The sequence below is a fragment of the Nomascus leucogenys genome, chromosome 3 (assembly GCF_006542625.1).
Source record: "Nomascus leucogenys isolate Asia chromosome 3, Asia_NLE_v1, whole genome shotgun sequence".
NCBI lineage: Eukaryota > Metazoa > Chordata > Mammalia > Primates > Hylobatidae > Nomascus > Nomascus leucogenys.
Window position 1 is genome coordinate 37,145,050 of NC_044383.1, and position 20,172 is coordinate 37,165,221.

At 45.6% G+C, this 20,172-nt stretch overlaps 1 protein-coding gene across 1 annotated transcript in view; it reads left to right on the forward strand.

The window, feature by feature from the left end:
- TLL2 (tolloid like 2) overlaps window positions 1-20,172 on the forward strand; it is a 148,121-nt gene that overhangs the window by 20,550 nt on the left and 107,399 nt on the right. The window contains exon 2 of the mRNA XM_003255270.4: window positions 12,785-12,895. Within this exon, the coding sequence (XP_003255318.2) occupies window positions 12,785-12,895 (111 nt within the window). The remainder of the gene's footprint in view (window positions 1-12,784; window positions 12,896-20,172) is intronic.

The window sequence follows — 20,172 nt, forward strand, 5'->3', positions numbered from 1 at the left end:
GGACGTGATGGAAGGGCGTGAGCTCCCTGTCTCTGGGTGGAGTGTTGGACCCAGTGACCTGTATGGCCCCTTCAAGTCCTAGAAGTTTGTCATTCCTGGAGGACAGTGGAGCAGTGCAACAGTCTCCAAAATGTGTTCCTTAGGTCAGGAGACTCAGTGAAAGGAGTCTCAGAGGCAACTATGTTGGGAAATGCTGCATTCCCAGTCTTTCTCTTGGAGAGCTGTGATATTTGTTAGAATTATAAAGGCTCTGGGAAGTCCTGCAGTAAAGAAGGTGGTTTAACAGCATTTCTTAGTAACTTTTTAGAATGTGGAACTTTGGGGAGAATTGGATAAGAGATCTGATTTTTGTTTGTTTGTTTAAGACGGATTTTTGCTCTTGTTGCCCAGGTTGGAGTGCAATGGAGAGATCTTGGCTCACTGCAACCTCTGCCTCCTGGGTTCAAGCGATTTCACTGCCTCAGCCTCCTGAATAGCTGGGATTACAGGTGCCCGCCACCATGCCCAGCTAATTTTAGTATTTTTAGTAGAGACGGGTTTTCACCATGTTGGTCAGGCTGGTCTCAAACCCCTGACCTCAGGTGACCCACCCACCTCGGCCTCCCAAAGTGCTGGGATTACAGGCATGAGCCACGGTGCCTAGCAGGGATCTGATTTTGGAATCAGAGAGACTTGTATTGACTCAGAAAACCTGTGCAGCTTCTTCCTGCCTGCATGACCTTGGCCAATTCCTACCTCCCTCATGGCCTTTTTTCCCTCTCCCTTCTATAGAAAGGGGACAAAATGGCCTCCTCTTGAAACTGGTGAGAGGACAGATTGTGGTAATATGTAGAGGGCATTCGGCCTGGTCCTAGGGGCACAGTGAGTGCTGCTTGCTTCTGCTGTCAATGGGGAAAAGACAGCCAGGGCAAGATCTGTGCTGTGCAAATCCTGGATGGGAGCTGCAGGGATGAGCCTTTCCCTGCAAGGCTCAGATCATGGTCATGTTTTGCAGCCCCCAAAATCAGGCACACACATGGCATCAGATGGGGAACATAACAGAACTTCAGAAACTGTGAGGTACTTTACAGGTACTTACTCTCATTACTGCAGTGGCCCGGAGCTGGCTGTTACCTCCTTGCAACGCCCTACTGTGCACACCTTTTCCCAACTCCATGTTCAGTGACCTGAAATCAGCCACAGTGGGAACATTTACACAGGGAAATCAGCAAACACCACAAACCAAGGCTCTCCCCGACCCCAACCAATTGTTAAATAGCAGCACACCACTGATGGATTAGATATCATTAGAAAGCATGTCTTTAAAGCTAGTCCTTTTACATTTCCAAATTTATTACATAACAGCTTTAAAACTGTATTTGACTAATTTGTAAAGATTTAAATTTTTAATTTCCAAAAAACATTTTTCCTATTGCACTTCATAATCTATTCCTGAAACATTTACTAGCCAGAGCTTCATAAGGAAACACTACCACCTGGTGATGAGTCCCTCAGTTGCAGGTGGAAGCTCTGGTGAGGTCAGCCAAGACTGGAGCTGAGGGCATTTTCGTGGATGTGCTTTTTTTTTTTTGAGACCGAGTTTTGCTCTTGTTGCTCAGGCTAGAGTGCAATGGTGCAATCTCAGTTCACTGCAACCTCCGCCTCCTGGATTCAAGAAATTTTCCTGCCTCAGCCTCCCGAGTAGCTGGGATTACAGATGCCTGCCACCACGCCCAGCTAATTTTTTGTATTTTTAGTAGAGATGGGGTTTCACCGTGTTGGCCAGGCTGGTCTTGAACTCCTGACCTCAGGCGATCCGCCTGCCCTGGCCTCCCAAAGTGCTGGGATTATAGGCAAGAGACACCACGCCCAGCCGGATGTGCATTTTAAATGCTTCCTGCAGCCCATACGTTCAAGTTCTACATCTCTGTGAGGAATTGCCCTGCCTACCCTCTTCACTACAGCCATGTTGAACACAGAGAGGTGGAGGGGAGCCCATGACCCCAGGGTCATAGTTGGAAACAGAGTGCCTGGTGCCGTCGGTCAGTGCTTCTCAAACTCCAGGGTGCACCCGATTTCCTTGAGGGATGTTAACATGCAGATTTTGACTGAGCAGGTCTGAGGTGGGCTCTGAAATTCTGTATTTCTGTCGAGCTCCAAGATAATGTTGATGCTGCTGGTCTATGGATTACACCTTGAGTAGCTGGGATTGGTAGTGGAAGAGGTGATGAGAATACTTTGAAAGTCTTCTCTTTGCCTTTCAGTAAGAATTCAATAGCTTTGTGCATTGAATCCATAGACATAACTCATTTGCTTCTAAGTATAGTTCAGTCCACTTGTTGATTTAATTATTTATTTGACATTAATTTTGGTGTATAGTATAAGGTTCAAAACCAACTGACTTTTCCTCGAATAGCTAACCTGTTTGCTTCAACATCATTCATTGCTTAGTTCCCTACTTTTCACAAATGTGCAAGACCTGTTTTATCCTATATAAGTTTTCTTAGATATAACCTAGGGGCTGCTTTCAAATGATTCTACGTTGCAGGCTGTCTAATGAAGCCAGTCCTCCTTTGGTACTCTTTTTCTCGGCTGTTCTCACCTGATTGTGCAGATTAACATTAATATCATCTTGCCAGTAATAAAAAAAATTGGGGTTTCGATTGAAGTGCATTAAACGCACACATTCATTTGGAAAGTCTTAACGGTTCTTTACTATAGTCTTTCTTACCAGAAACATGTCTTGTCAGTCACTTTTCATAGCTTTTAATAGGATTTTACATTTCTTGAGTTAGTAACACATTTTTGTCATCAAGGTTGTTCCTAGCTATGTTATTTTAATTTTTTCCAATTGTTTTTATTTTTTTGAGACAGAGTCTCACTCTGTCACCCAGGCTGGAGTGCAGTGGTGCAAATCTCAGGTCACTGTAACCTCCACCTCCTGGGTTCAAGTGATTCTCCTACCTCAGCCTCCCAAGTAGCTGGGACTACAGGCGCGCGCAACCATGCTTGGCTAATTTTTGTATTTTTAGTAGAGACAGGGTGTCACCATGTTGGCCGGGCTGGTCTCGAACTCCTGACCTCACGTGATCCACCCGCCTCGGTGTCCCAAAGTGCTAGGATTACAGGTATGAGCCACCGTGCCCGGCTTAGATATGTTATTTTAAATACAATTTTTATATTATTTTATTTTATAAGTAATATATAGTAGTTTGTATTGTGTCATTTATAATTTATATTATTTATGTTATGTTTATATATAGCTAGCCACATGTGGCAATTTAAACTTAAATTAATTAAAAGGAAATAAAATGTAAAATTCAGTTCCTCAATCATATTAATCACATTTCTTTTTTTCTTTTTTTTTCTTTTTTTTTTTTTGAGACGGAGTCTTTCTCTGTCCCCCAGGCTGGAGTGCAGTGGCGCAATCTCGGCTCACTGCAAGCTCTGCCTCCCGGGTTCATGCCATTCTCCTGCCTCAGCCTCCCAAGTAGCTGGGACTACAGGCGCCCGCCACCTCGCCCGGCTAATTTTTTGTATTTTTAGTAGAGACGGGGTTTCACAGTGTTAGCCAGGATGGTCTCGATCTCCTGACCTCGTGATCTGCCCGCCTCAGCCTCCCAAAGTGCTGGGATTACAGGCTTGAGCCACCACGCCCGGCCTTACATTTCAATGCCCAATAACCACATGTAGTTAGCGGGTACCATGTTGATGGGATCGCTTTCTCTCTTTCTCTCTCTCTCTCTCTCTTCTTTCTTTCGACAAAGTTTCGCTCTGTTGCCCAGGCTGGAGTGGACTGACACCATCATGGCTCACTGCAGTCTCGACCTCCTGGATTCAAGTGATCCTCCTGCCTCAGCCTCCCATGTACCTGGGGCCACTGGTGTGTGCCACCACGCCCAGCTAATGTTTTGATTTTTTGGTAGAGACAGGGGTCTCACTTTGTTGCCCAGGCTGGTCTCAAACTCCTGTGCTCAGGTGATGTTCCCACCTTGGCCTCCCAAAGTGCTGGGATTACAGGTGAGCCACTGCACCTGGCTTGGGATCACTTCAGTTTATTCTTTTAGGTTATCTAGGAGAGCAGCTGCTTTGATACCAAGCTCCTGGTTTCTCTCCTGCAGCAGCATTACCCTGATTTCCTTCTTAATGAGGAAGGCAAGGATGGCAAATGTGTGCCATGAGGGTTGCCCTATGCACTCATGCCCATGGCACACATCACAATTAGTCACAGCGCTCTTTGCTGTTCTTGGGCTATGTTGGTTTTGAACTTACCCCTTAGTGCCCTGCTTTTCTCTCTGAAGACACACATTTCATGTAATGGAAGGACCTCTGCTATGAAGAACGCATTGTGTCAGGAGTCTAGTTTCCCACAGCAGCCTTTGGTTTATTTCGAGTATCAAAGGCAGTTTCTTCTTCCTTCCACACAGGGGTTTCCATCACTGGCTCCCAGATACATGTGGGCCCTGCTGGTTCAGACCCCATTGTTATGAGTGGTCCTGGACTTGAGTCTTCACTCTGCCAAATGACTCACTATGTGACCTTGAATGAATCACTCAGACCCCCTGCAGAACATGCTGCTCTCTATGGAAGGCGGTGGTGGCTTGGAGACTCCAGCTGACATTCTGGACCTGTGTTCTTGGGTGCAGCCACTCTTGCTTGAAGGCTGTATGTGTGAGCCTAAGGGGCAGCGCTGAGGACTCATGCTATGGGCTGCGTCCCCTCTAAGTGAAGGGCAGGTGGCCTTCTTGGACTGTCTTTGATCCACAGGAACTGTCAATGGGATCCTGGGGCAGGATCTGTAGAACCCAAGGGAAGAGTCTGCAGGACCGCAGCATGGGAGCCTGGGCTAGCGTGGGAAGGGGCTCTCTGGGCCTTGAGGTGGGCTAGGATCCAGTCCCACACCATGGGGGCTTCCTGCAGGTGCTGCGGAAGGGCCAGGCCATGCCCTCTTGCAGCTGTTGTGGGTAAGGGCTGCCCTGGGCTGGGCACGCAAGCGCTAAGTCAATGCCTCCCAAAGGGATCAAACCTGTAAAAACGTCTCTTAGCTCACTGCACATCACATTGATGTGGGCCATGGCCAGTGACCTCAGTGCTTGCAGGGTGCAGCTCCTCCATCTCATATTTGCTGAGTGGGGCCTGGTGCCAGTTCTGTGCTGGATCCACATTATCTCAGTTGATGCTCGCAACAACCTCATGTGGAAGATATTATGACTCTTTATTCCCACTTGGAAGATGAAGAAACTGAGGCTTAGAGAGGTGAAGTTATTTGTCCAAGGCTTCCCAGGCAGGACGTGAGCTGGGGGCTATCTGATTCGGTTCCTTCACCATCAGCCACTAGGCCCATACTGCACCGTGTGATGACTTTCCTTGGCGACTATAAAATGGGATTTCACATTGAAATGTACATGGGAGCCTGTCGTCATGGCGTTTAGACTCTGGCACAATCTGGGAAGTTGAGTAGATGCTAAGAGCTTAGGAAGCCACTGGGGGACTGGGAAGAACCCTGGCTTGGGGGTTCTGGCTCTGCTCCTTGCTGGCCCTGTGACCCCAAGCAAGTCATTCTCTTTTCTGAGTCTCAGGTTCTTAATCGGTAAAAGTGGAACGAGACCAATATGGGTTGATGCAAAAATTAAAAGAAGCGATGCCTATGTACAATCCAGTGTTAACTGTAAAGCATTACAGAAAACATGATCTCCTCTCCCTCCCCCAACTCCACCTACTTCAACCCCCACCCCTACCCCTGCCAATGCCTGGCGTGTGCTGCCTCAGTAAGTGTTAGATGAGTATAGCAGCATGATTTAGTCCCGGCTGTCTGGTTAATATTGTCTGGTTGAGACCATTTGTCCTAAAGGAATACAGAGAAAGGAAAGAGTGTGTCGGGGTGGGAGGGCAAATACTGGTGATGGAAGCTGAGTTGAGTTTTGCAGGGTGGGGTCTTCTGGATGAGGACAGGTGGAGGAGGGAGAGAGACAGGAACCAGGAGGAGCAAAGTGGAGGTTGGAGTGGCACCACTCTTCACTGCATGCTTGCCACAGGCCAGGCCTGGCATCGGCTGCTTAACAGGCTTCATGTTGTTTAATTCTCATACACTTCTACCAGGTAGGCACCTCTATTTCCAGATAGGAAACCATGGCTCAGAGAGACCAAGTGAGTTACCCGAGGTCACACAGCTCTTCAGTGATGGCACTGGGATTGGAACCCAGGTCTTTCTGGCTTAAAAGTACATGCTTTTAATGAGCCTGCCTCCCAGGTGAACAATACGAAGACTGCACGCAGAAAGTGCCTTCGTAAAGGATTCCCCTGCAAGAGAATCAGCCTGGGGCTCCCACTCTTTGGTGTCAGGAAGATGCCTGAGCACTGGACATGAGGAGGTGGAGACCATGCCAGCTGAGCAGGCCCAGGGGACAGTGTGGGAGGAGTTTCCCAGCAGCCCTGTGACTTTGGGAAGGGGCTGCTGCAGAGCGGCCCCCCTTGCTGTGCCCTGCTTGGCCCCTCTGCTATGCTCCGCCTTCAAACTGCAGTGTGCAGGGGCATTGGACTTCCCAGGGGTGCTCTCTACGGATGGTTCAAGGGAGTGAACTTCCAGGTTCTGAAACATGCATCTGGGATTCTATACTAAGACAGCAGGAGGATGCTGGGCACGTGGCCCTTCCTGCACTTCACGGGAGAGGCTTACCTGTCACCCATCTGGAATCCCACTGTGTACAAAAGCCCCGAGTGTCAAGGGAAAAATGAGAAATGGTTGGTTATAGAGCAGCATTCTTCAATGAGGAGCCAGAGTATCTTAGACCTGCAGCTCTTCTGTCTCTTCTCATCTATAGGAATTTCTATTAAGGGAAATGCTTGGGGCAGGGAGGAATATTTTGATTTCAGAACAACTGAAGTAGGGTAGTTAATGATAGTGATTCTTTTAAGTATAACTAGAATGCTCCCTGGACCTCTAAATTTTTCAAGCTATGTGGATAAAACCCAGGATGAACATTTTTCTTGTTTTCTTTCAGTTTCAGCATGCTCTTCCAAAAGGTAGTTAAACCTATTTTACCAAACCATATCATGAAACATTTATTCCACATATAGTCAATCCTCATCTTATAAAACATTTATTATTTTCTTCTCATGAGCAAAATAAGTATTTAAACTTATCGTGAAAAATCTGAAGTGTCAGACTAAGAAAGGGCTATGTAGCTTTTCAAAATGATTTAGGAACACGTGAGCACAGAAGTTGGAAGACCACTATGTTACTTCCTTGGCATGGGTGGTTTTCCCAGTGCCTGTTCATCTGTACCCTTCTGCCACCCCCTTGCTTCTCTCTTTCTTCTCTTAGAATGTTTGAGAAGTATTCCTGATTGCCTGCCATTGCCATTGCCATAATTGACATCGGACACTTTTTCTTTGGGGGAAAAATGGCGCTGCACTGTGGACTGTTTTGTGCCAAATCTTCAGGAAAGTGGGAAGCTGAAGGGCTCAGTGCAGGCAGCTGGAAACCATCTTTGACCAAACCAACCTTGTCACACATTTCAAGGGAGTTCTAGATGACAGTCAGAATTCAAGGAATTGTCAGATAGACTGCCTTGTACAAAGTTTGGGTCCCCAAGAAAAGCTTTAAATTGAGAGACATTTATTGTATTCAGTCAACACTTTTTATTTTCTAATTTTTTATTCTAGCCATCTGAATGGCTGTGAAGTGGTACTTCACTGTGGTTTTGATTTGCATTTTCCTAATGACTGATGCTTTTGAGCATCTTTTCACGTGTTGGCCATTTATATCTTTTCCTTACAGACGTGTTTTTTCAAATCCTTTGCTTATTTTTAACTGGGTTGCCTTTTAGTTGTTGAATTGTAAGAGTTCATTTTATATTCTGGATTCTAGGCTCTTATAAGATATATGACTTGCACAAATTTTCTCCCATTCTGTAAGTTGTCTTTTCACTTTCTTGATAACGTCCTCCTTTTCTGATAATGTCACAATGCACAAAAATTTATAAATTTGATTAAATCTAATTTATTTATTTTTTCTTTTGTTGCTCATGCTTTGATGTTATATCTGTGCCATTGCCAAATCAAGATAATGAAGATTTATGCTGATGTTTCCTTCTAATAGTTTTATGGTTTTAGCTCCTACATTTAGATCATTGATTCACTTGGAGTTAAATTTTGTGTATGGCGTGAAGTAGGAATTCAACTTTATTCTTTTGCACATTTGTTTCTTTTAAAAGCCTCTGGTGGCTTGTGGCTAAATAAGAAAGGGAGATGGAGATCTGGGAAACTCTGACCTAGAAATATAAAAATGAATGCTGTGAGGAGCATGAGTCTCAACTCATAGATTTCACAGTATGGACAGCGTGGATGGATGACATGGGTTTCAAAGTTTCGAAAGCTATATTTGACCTCTGCGGGGAAATCACCTACTATGTGCCAAGAACAGGGAGAAGCATGAGCCAGTTTATAGATTTTGTAATATGGCCAGCTTGGATGGATTACTTGGGTTTCAAATTTCAAATTATTTTGATCTCTGCAGGGAAAGCATCTATGTGTCAAGTACAGGGCTTGGTTCTTCATTGCTCCACAAATTTTATTTTTCTTCCTTCAATAGATTGCATCTACTGAAGAAAGATTATATCTATGGAAGAAAAAAAAGAAAGCCATGGTGTGTGTGTGTGTGTGTGTGTGTGTACTTATGTGTACATGATCTCATTTAATTTTCTCAACAGATTTCCAGAATAGGCAATAATATCTCTATAGATGAATCATTTGTGGCTCAGTTGAGTAATATTTGCGAGGTTGCCAGAGCCAGAATATGAATACAGATCATTTTGCAAAGGCTGTATGTGTCAATCATTATAATCTAGATTGTGATACAGGAATAAATAATCCTTAAGTATCCATGCTTTATAACCACAGAAGTTTTTGTCTCATGTTACATATTCAGCCTGGATCATATCATCTTCACTCTATGTCTCAGCCTGATAGAGTGGCCTGTTTCCGGAATATCCTTTGTCTTATGGCTTTGGGAAAAGAGAACATGGCGAACCATATGCTGGGTCTTACAGGTTCTGCTTGGAAGTGACACATGTCACTTCCCCTCACTTTCATTAGCCAGAAAAAAATCATGGTGGGCCAGACAAAGTGGCTCATGCCTGTAATCCCAGCACTTTCGGAGGCCGAGGCAGGAGGATGACTTGAGGTCAGGAGTTCCAGACCAGCCTGGCCAACATGGTGAAACCCCATCTCTACTAAAAATACAAAAATATTAGCCAGCATGGTGGCGCATGCCTGTAATCCCAGCTACATGGGAGGTAGAGGAACGAGAATTGCTTGAATCTGGGAGGCAGAGATTGCAGTGAGCTGAGATCGTGCCACTGCACTCCAGCCTGGGCAACAGAGAGAGACTCCATCTCAAAGAATAAATAAATAAAATAAATCACATGGTGAAGCCTGACATCTGAGAGAGGGGGAAGTATAATTTGTACCCAGGAGAAGCAGCAAAAATGATGAGCAATAATAGACTCTGTCACAGGTCTCCTCCCCTCTTGTAACAAATACTTGCTTTCCTTCTCCTCCTGTATATACAACATACTTACCTTTCCCCAAAGTCCTGTCCAGTCATGGTACCAGGCTCCAAGTCCAGGATCTTGTGATCATCTCTATACTAAGTCAGGATGTGACTCCTCTTCATCCAGAGACTTGTGAACATTAAAACAATCATATACTTCCCCACCCCACTACCAAAATACATACTCAATATACAATGATAGATAAGGGACAGGATAACCATAACAAACACTTCCATTTGGAAAGAGGAAGATTGGGAGGCACAACAGTCACTGATCCATAACAGTTCCGAAATCAGGCTGGACACATGTTGCAAGGGGCACCTAGGATGGGGACGGTTCCTTCATGAGGCCCTGACACAACCTCCTGCCAGTAGCTCACCATTCATTTTCCCTGTGTGGCTTTGAGCTCCACACTCTGGGAGGTCCTGCCCTTCCTTTTCCCTTATTCTTAGCCACATCTGGAAAGGGCATCAGAGAATATGCCCTTCATGGGGGCAGCTTTTTCAGCCTGTTTCTTTCCCATACAAAGATGGAGGCCCAAGGGTCATTTTGTGTCATTTTAAGTGTCAAACATTGGCAGCCTCTTATGGGTCTTGCTAATGACGTTTTTTGGTCCTATGCTTTTCTACAACATTAATCATCTTCTTATCTGTTTGGTTCAGCTGTGTGTGCCATAGCCACATACAATTATTTTCTAAACATGTCTATCTCTCTCCAGACTTAATTATTGCTACCTTGCACTTATGAAGCTTCTGAGAGAGAAACACATTCTTAGTTTTCTTTATCTGAACAATTCTTTCTCAACTGAAGGGATTTACCAGGTACCATCTTGGTTGGTCCTTGCTACAAGGTTGAATTTTTTTTCTTTAACAGACATCTTGACCATAATTTACATGCTGTGTAATTCACTTATTGTAAGTGTACGTGTGATTTTAGTAAATTTATAATTGTGTAACCATAACTACAATCCAGTTCTAGAGCATTTCCAGCAACCCCCAAATTTCTGCATGTTCATTTACAGTCAATCCTTGTTGCTGCCCCCAGTCCTAAACAATTACAAATATTTCTACTTCTATAAATTAGCCTTTTGTAGACATTTCGTATCAATTGAATCATATAATATGTAGTGTTTGGCAACAGTTATTTCATTTCGTATGATGTTTTTGAGATTCATACATGTTGAAGCCTGTGTCTATAGTTTGTTCCTTTTAATTGCTACATAGTTCTGTTGTATAGATATGCCACGTTGTGTTCATCCATTCAACAGCTAATAGACATGTAAGTTGTTTCAAGATTAGGGCTATTAGAAAGAAGGCTGCCATAAACATTTGAGCATGTCTTTGTGTGAATATATGTTTTCATTTATTTTGGGAAGATCCCTAGGAGTTGAATTGCTGGGTCTTATGATAAATTTAAGTTTTTATTTATTTTTTTTTTTGAGAGGGAGTCTTGCTCTGTCACCCAGGCTGGAGTGCAGTGGCGCGATCTCGGCTCACTGCAAGCTCCGCCTCCCGGGTTCACGCCATTCTCCTGCCTCAGCCTCCAGAGTAGCTGGGACTACAGGCACCCGCCACCACGCCCGGCTAATTTTTTTCTATTTTTAATAGAGATGGAGTTTCACCGTGTTAGCCAGGATGGTCTCGATCTCCTGACCTCGTGATCCACCCGCCTCAGCCTCCCAAAGTGCTGGGATTACAGGCGTGAGCCACCGCGCCCAGCTAAGTTACTTTTTAGAGAACCTTCCAGTTTTCCATAAAGGCTGTTCTTGACACTACAATGCTGAATTGTCATCAACCTCTGTTACTCAAAGTTCTCAGCTTTCTTTTTTTCTGTAGTTATGAGGATAGGTTAGCTCTTCCAACTTTCTAAGACTCTGAAGTTTTGGACTCTCTATTGTTTGTCATTCTTACAAAAATTGTCATTTTTCGAGCCCATTTCTTTCTTGCAGAACCTTGTCAAACATAGTTAATAACAACCAAGGCATGCTATCAACATTCTTACTGCATGTCTTCATTTGAAACCATAACGCATTCAGTTCATCATCTTCCTTCCGAGTGAAGGCAGGCAACACTTTGACTGAATGCTTCATCACTGTCACTGCATAACATAGAGATGACTTTCTTTCAGCCTCTAGTAACAGTTTCCTTGACACCTGGCCCAAAGACAATGGATTTTTGTTACAGAACATACTATTTCTGATAGCAATTTCTGTATTAGTGAGGATAAAGAGATTGTGCTCCAGTAATGAATGCCCGTGAATCTCAGAAGATTATGAAAACAACATCACACCTGTAATCCCAGTGTTTTGAGAGGCCGAGGCAGGAGAATTATTTGAGACTGCACAACATAGCAAGACCCTGTCTGTACAAAAAAAAACAATTTAAAAATTAGCCAGGTGTGGTGTCCCATGCCTGGAGTCCTAGCTACTTGGGCAGCTGAGGTGGGAGGATTGCTTGAGCCCAGGCTTTCAAGGTTGCAGTGAGCTATGATCATGACACTGCACTCCAGGCTGGGCTACAGAGCAAGACTCTGTCTCTCTTAAAAAAAAAAAAAAAAAATCCATCCTCCCCCCAGAACAAAAAAACAGTGTTTTCATTTTTTAATCCATGCTGCATATCCATCCTGATAAGCCACAGTGTGCTATACATCGTCTTTACTCCAGAACCTAGGGTGATCCCCATGAACCCAGATGAACCCCATCTGGAACATTGCTTGTCTTCTGGGACAGGGCAAAGAGGATGCAGTGAATCATGCACTAGCTCTTAAAGCTTCTGCTCACACTGAATTAGAGCAGGCTGTCTGGCCAATCCTGACACCAATGGGGCAGGGAACTATGATCTTTCCCCAGGGAAGGGCAACAAAAATTATGAACAACAGTATAATTTATCACATTATTCGTTTTCTTCTATATCTTGGGGACCATAAAGAAGAAAGAAGCAGCTGTCTTTTTGCGGTAGTTTTGCTCAGAGCTGCCTAGAGCGAGGACAAGACAGGTGACCTTTCAAAATACCTTACAGACTTAGGATTTGGATTTTCATGGTGGTTGGCACAGCCCCAGGCTGCACAGAACTAATACCTGCTGTTCCTCTGCCTCCACCAGCCCTATCTCTTAGGCTCAAGGAGAAATTTTATTGGATGGGCTGTCTTTTCCAAAGTTTACCACCCAACACCCAATGCCCTTTGGGGCATTAGTGAATCCATTTTTCTTGACTTCTAGCATAAATTCACCCACTTATGTGTTTCCTTCCCAGCTGTCTTTTGGGGAGACATTGCCTTAGATGAAGATGACTTGAAGCTATTTCACATTGACAAAGCCAGAGACTGGACCAAGCAGACAGTGGGGGCAACAGGACACAGCACAGGTAGGTACTGCTTCCTCCCTTCTCCTGCCCAGACGGGAGGGACGAGGGACTCCAGCAGGGGGAGATGTGGACCACGAGTCATTGGTGTTTGACCTGCTAGTCCAATGCCCCCCTATCTGTGGAAAATCAGAGGAGTCACTTCTCCTTCTCCACTGGAGCCAGTGGAGCTGGGGCTTCCAAGTTTGCTGATTCTTCTAAGAAAATCTCCATTTGCCTCTTTATCAGAGGGTTCAGGCTGGAGCTCAGTGTTGGTTCTTAGGACTCTGGCCTCGGGGTTCAGCACTTTCCAGATTGGAGAGTCAAGTGAAATGTAAACAGAAAACCATAACACCTCATAGCAAGTGTGTGAGAACCCAAGAGCAGTGGGAAGACAGAGAGTGAGTGGAGAAGCCTGCCTGGTGTCATGTGAATGGGCACTTGTGTGTGGTGTCTTGAAGGGTGAATAGGAGTCCTGAGTGGGAAAAAGGGCATTTCAGGTGGAAGGAGAGCCTTTTGCAAAGCAGGAAGTATGGGGGGACTCTCCTTGTTTGAGGAACAGAGGTAAGGTGCAAGTCACTGGAGGGCAGCCCTTTGGGGTGGGCTGTGGCAGGAGATGCATCTGGAGAAGTTAGCTGGGGTAGATGGTGAAGGGCTTGCCTGTTGAACTCATGAGCTTGGGCTTTGCCCACTGGGCTGTGGGGGTTCTGGTGAACAGGAGCATGACTTGCTCATCTTGAAATCAAGGGTGCCTTGATGGAGTCCCCTCTCCCACTGCTCTCTGCAGCCCACCAGGTGCCCTTGGGGTGCTGGGTTCCTGGCTGGCTGCTTGGGCAGCTTCACTATGCTGATGGCAGTGGGGATGGTGCTGAGGGGGAGGGTTGTGTCAGGCAACCCCTCTCCCAGGCTGCTCATGTACGTGGTGACATCCAGGAAGATCTCTGGAACCTGGAGGGAAATGTGTGAGCATATGCCCAGGGCAGGGGCACCTCCCACGGTTCGTTCATGAGGAACCAGAGCAGCTACAGGGACCTGCCTTCAAAGCTCCCTGCAGGGGTTGGTGGATGAGGGCTGACATTGCCAGGAGGTCACGGGGACCTCATCGTCAGTGGCTGGGAGGAAGGTGGGGCAGTTATGTACTTTAGGATTTCTTTTTGGTGTCTTGTTTCATGAGTGTCATTTCTTAGGATTTTTGAGGTCTCGTATAAGGTTTGAAATTCTATTCACATTTTAAATGGAGTTTTTGATTATTTTTAATACCAATATATTCAGAACTTTACTTAAGCTGTAGCCAAAGGAAGCATCTTTGCATAATTCTACCACTCCGTCTAATCACACTTTTATCCCCAGTTCTTACCTGGAGGCCTAGAGAAGCTGACCTGACTGTAATCTTGTATGTGTAGTTAAAATATTTTTAAAACTTTTTTGATGGTGTGACTTAAAAATAGTGAGCTTCATGTATCTCAAACATACAGCGTGATGAACTTTTATATATGTACACGCCCATGGGACCACCACCCAGACCAAGATAAGGAACATTCAAGACCCGAGAGACTCCTCGCACCCCTCTCAGTTAATACACATCCCAAAGTAGCCACTGGTCTGACCTCTATCACCACAGATTCCTTTTACCTGCATGGAGTCGTACAGTATGTATTACTCTGTGTCTGGTTTCTTTTGTGCAGCCTGTGACTGAAATTCACTCACGTTGCCGTGTTGCTCTTTTTCATTGTTGCGCAGTATTCTATTGTATGAACGGACCCTGGTTTATTTGTTCTTCAGTTGACAGACATGTGAGCAGTTTATGGTTTCGGCTACAATAAATAAAGCTGCTGCCGTCATTCTTGGATGTAGTGTTTTGGTGAACACGAGCACTCATTTCCACTGGGCCTGTGCCCAGGAGTGGGGGTGCTGGGTCATAGGGCACACACAGTTCAGCATTAGTAGGTACTGTCAAAGAGTTCTCCAAAGTGGTTGTACCACTTTACGCTCTAAGTGGGTGCATACTCATTTAGAAGACAGGAGTGGTGTCTGTGCAGGATCCAGTAAGGCCTTTGAGTCTTGGTCTCCCCGTTTTGGGTCTCACTGACTTGACGCTGGCCCACCATCAAGAATGCTGAGGGTTGCCTCTCTCAGCTCTCCTGCTGTCCTTGGGGGCCCAAGGTTGGCATATGAGAGTGAGAGACCCCAAAGAGAGGCAGGGCAGTGGCCAGCCACCACGCCAGCTGCACACCCAGCTGCTAGAGGGTTGTGTTGAGGGAAGGCTGCCTGAGGATGCTGCGGTGGAGGAAGCCCAGCAGCCCTGCCTTCTCCCTCATGCCACTTGCTCAAGGTGGACATGACCTAAGAACTTGGAGGCCTGTCTTCTCCCTTCTGTCCTGTGAGCTGATAGAGCACACAGCCTACATCCTGCCTGGATTTAGATCCCCCAGAGTCTGGGCCAGGACCTTGTACCCAGAAGGTGCTGGCCAACATCAGCAGAGAGGAGACGGAGGCAGATGAAGACGGCAGACCCTGGAGCCATCTCCCAGGGCCTTAGAGATCCAGAGCCTCAGCAGGGCTTTGCTCCCAGAAGGGTGGTGAGAGCATTGACCATGGTCACAGGCTTTGGGTCAGACTGCCTGGGCTTTCATCCTTAAGCTGGGCCTCAGTTTCTTCATCTGTCAAATGCAAATATCAATAGTCCTTACCTCAGAGTAATGCTGTGAGGATGAAAAGAAAGAATATGTGCAAAGTGCTTAGCACAGTGCCTGGCACATAACAAATGCTTAATAAATTTCATCTGCTTCCTCCTCATTATTATTAATATTTGCAGAGAGAAGACTGACCTGGGAGGGTTTACGATTAAAGTGGAGAATGGGGAGCTGGGCATTCACCCCTGTGGTCCCAGCTACTTGAGAGGCTGAGGTGGGAGGATCGCTTGAGCCTGGGAGATCGAGGCTGCAGTGAGCAAGATCACGCCACTGCACTCTAGCCTGGGCAACAGAGTGAAACCTTGTCTCTAAAAAAAATTAAAATTGGCCAGGCGTGGTGGCTCACGCCTGTAATCCCAGCACTTTGAGAAGCCGAGGTGGGCGGATCACGAGGTCAGGAGATTGAGACCATCCTGGCTAACACAGTGAAACCCTGTCTCTACTAAAAATACAAAAAAAAAAAAAAAAAAAAAAATTAGCTGGGCATGGTGGCAGGTGCCTGTAGTCCCAGCTACTCGGGAGGCTGAGGCAGGAGAGTGGCGTGAACCCGGGAGGTGGAGATTGCAGTGAGCCGAGATCGCGCCACTGCACTCCAGCCTGGGCGACAGAGCGAGACTCCATCTCAAAAAAAATAATAATAATTAAAATTAAAATTAAAACAAGTGGAGAATGAGGGAAATTTGCTGTGTACGTAGGGAATGTGGGGGCTTAGGAATGAGGCCTTTGAAATATATATCATACTTGGTGTTTCTTCCTTCCCAAGCTTGATTTTTTTTTTCTGGTGTGTTTTTATGGCAAAGTGATTTTTATCCTGATCATTTTTCTCTGAGGTCCAATAGTACTTTGCGTCTACCTAGAATAGTATGAATAGTTCATTTTATCGTCAGAATGGGAATATTTTTTATTGTTTTTGTTGATTAAACTAATGCTTCTTGTTGTAAAAAAAAAAAAAAAAAAGTCCAGTAGCTCATAATTGTATAAAGTGGAAGGTGAAAATCCCCTGTTACCCCTGGCAGCCCCAAAGATCCATGCCAGCCCCAAAGATCCCTGGCATTACCAGTTTGCTGGATTCTTTCCAGACTTAATGTGCTCGGGCTGTGTGTGTGCGTGTGTGTGTGTGTGTGTGTGTGTGTAACATAAAAGGGATTAGGGATTTTACTCAATGTGCTCTGGCGTTGTCTGCATTTTTTACTTAACACTTTATCATGGACATCTTGTCATGCAGCACGTTGTGGTCTCTCTTATTTTAACGGCAGTAGTGATTCAATGTGCAACTCTGCCATGATTTACCTAACTAAGCCCTTATAGATAAATGTGAAGATTGTTTCCCATTTTTTTCTGTATTTTTTTTCCTCTTAGAAGCAATGTTTCTATAAATAACTTTCTGCATATATCTTTAAACATTTGTTTTAATTTTAAAAATCATAGGCCGGGTGCGGTGACTCACACCTGTAATCCCAGCACTTTGGGAGACTGAGGCAGGCAGATCACTTGAAGTCAGGAGTTCAAGACCAGCCTGGCCAACATGGTGAAACCCTGTCTCTACTAAAAAATACAAAAATTAGCCGGGCATGGTGGTGGGTGCCTATAGTCCCAGCTACTTGGGAGGCTGAGGCAGGAGAATTGCTTGAACCCGGGAGGCAGAGGTTGCTAGTACGATCTCACTAGTCAAGATCGTACCACTGCACTACATCTGAGTAACAGAGTGAGACTCCGTCTCAAAAAAAAAAAAAAAAAAATATATATATATATATATATATATATATCATTAAAAAGGAACCACACCTTTACCCTCTTTTCCTACTTCCAAATGTGTGGGAAGATGTATTCTTAGATGCAAGTTAATCTCATTTCCAAGCTTTGGTAAGTGCCTCTGTGTATTAGTCTATTTTCACTCTGCGGATTAAGCTGTACCCGAGACTGGGCAATTTACAAAAGAGAGAGGGTTAATTGGACTTACCGTTCCACATGGCTGGGGAGTCCTCACAATCATGGTGGAAGGCAAGGGGGAGCAAGTCACATCTTGTGTGGATGGCAGTAGGCAAGGAGAGCTTGTGCAGGGAAACTTCCATTTTTAAACCCGTCAGATCTCGTGAGACCCACTTACTATCATGAGAACAGCATGGGAAAGACCCGTCCCATAATTCAATCATCTCCCTTTGGGTCCCTCCCACAACACTTGGAATTACAGGAGCTGTAAGATGAGATTTGGGTGGGGACACAGAGCCATCCTGTTTCTCTTGTTGGAGGGTAGGGAGAGGGCTCAAGGGGAGAGGTCTGAGGTCCCTGGAGGGAGACATGGGGGGAAGGGCCCAGAACACTGCAGTGCAACCCCAGAGGCCTCCTTTGCCTGTTTATCTTGTGATCTTGGCACTGCTTTTTTGGCTGCAGAAGGAAACCATGTCAGTTGCCCTAGAGGTGACCTAGTCAGCCTCATTTGCTAGATGTGCCCAAATTTATTCAGTAGCAGAATCAGGACTAGAACCCAAGTTTGTCAATTCCAGGGTTGCTGTGTCTTCTACTTTACCAACCTGCCCATCATATTGCCAGCTAGAGGAGCTGAGAACAAGAGCGCAGGTGGTTATTCCTTTGTTGTCACTTGGAAAGTAGGCTGGAGTCTTTCTGTGCCAATGGTGAGCCAAGACCTTATGCCTGGGTTGGCTTAAGAGCCCACTTAGCGTACTGCAGTGTCCACAAAAAGCCACTGACAGCTTTAGGATTCACAGCAGGGAGCATGTCTTCTGTTCACCTGGGGCCACGAGCTGTGTTGATTTCATGCCAATTTGTCTTCCTGCCTCTAGTCTCTCTTATTCCATTCTGCTTCTAGCTTATCTTTCTGGCAACCTTGTGACCACTGTAGTGGGTCCTCCCAAAACCCATGTCTACCTGGAACCTCAGAATGTAGTCTTATTTGCAAATAGAATCTTTGCAGATCTAATTAGTTAAGGATCTTGAGATGAGATCATCCTGGATTTAGGGTGGATCCTAAATCCATTGACTGACGTGCTTATAGGAAAAGAAGAGGACAGAGAGAGAAGGCCATGTGAAGACAGAGGCAGAGATTGAAGTGATGCAGCCACAAGCCAAGAACACCAGGGTTGCCAGGAGCCACCACAAGCTAAGCAGAGACAAAGGTGGATTCTCCCCTCGAGCATTCGGGGAGAATGCTGCCAACACCTGGCCTTCAGACTTCTAGCCTCCAGGATTGTGAGAGAATGGAGTTCTGTTGTAAGCCACTCAGTTGTAATTTGTATGGCAATCCTAGGAAACGAATACAGCTGTGCTCTTTAGAACCTTCAATAGCTCCCCCTTGCTTATTAGAAACGTTCCTTGGTCGGACTCTTAAGGCCCTTCACGCTATGTCCACAACCTACGTATCCAGCCTCTCTTCCCGCTCCTGGTCCTCCAGCCAAATGCAATGGTGTGCCTGTGCAGGCCCCCAGTTTCCTTCCTTACAGCCTCTGTTCTAGCTGCTCCCTCTGCTCAAAGTCCCCATTCTACACATAAGGAAATGAAGGCCCCCAGAAAGGTTGGATGACCCATTCAAACCTCTTTATCCATCTCTACCCAGCTGCATTCATGATGCCTCTTTGCTCTGCACACCTCCCAGCTTGGGGAGATGGCCTGGGTAGATGGTGCTGTTAAAATTGGCCTCATTTTGTGCTTGGGATGGAGAGAGCTGCTATTTCTCCCCCATTCTCTGATGGGCCCATTTCCTTGTCATGGGGCTGCTGGAGGATGTGGCAGCCGCATTTTGGATGTGTGTGGGGGCAAGGCGGCAAGAAAGGATTCTTCAGGGAGAGAAAGTCTTCTGTGTGCATTTTATTTGCAGTGAGAAGAATGGGAGTCCTGGGCAGGCATTGGCCGAGCTGTTCTATGAATGGGGCCCTTGAATTAACATTACAGGGTTTCCTAAAGCTGCTAATCGGATTAGCTGTGTAGTGAAGGAAGTACTTAGCAGGAGACACACACAGACACGCACACAGGCGTGCACACACTTTCCGACCCTCCTGCACCCTCTTCGATAGGAGAGTGGCTGAACCTGACAGCCCCATTCCTGAGTTCTTAGATACCTCTCCTGTTAGCCACACGAGGTGTGGAGGAGAAGCCTGTGTGGCTGATGCTTTGAACTTTCTGTTTGTTTGTTTGTGCCCTAAAGAGTCCAGGAAGTCTGCGTTGGGCACGTCCATCTTTGCAAATGTACCTGAAGAGGAAATCTGGATCTGTTTTCTTGATGTTTGTAATGAGGACTTTGAAAGGGGAAATGGTTTTAATTACTTATTGGCTCGGATGGAAGTTGATGTTTCCCGCCTCATCTATTCTGAGCCACTGGGCCATGTCCATCTCTATTTAAGAAATCAGCCTTGCTCTAAATCCTCACTTCCTAAATTCCTGCCATCTGTGTAGGATGTCTGCATAACCCCAACGGTTTGGGCATCAAGTTCAAAATAATACATTAGCAGGAGAGACTCTGAGACATGTCCCCTTTCTGGCCCATGTCTCTGAATTATGGGGACACTTTCTTTTTTTCATTATATTTATTTTATTTTTTGAGACAGTTGCCCAGGCTGGAATGCAGTGGCATGACCTTGGGTTCAAGCGATTCTC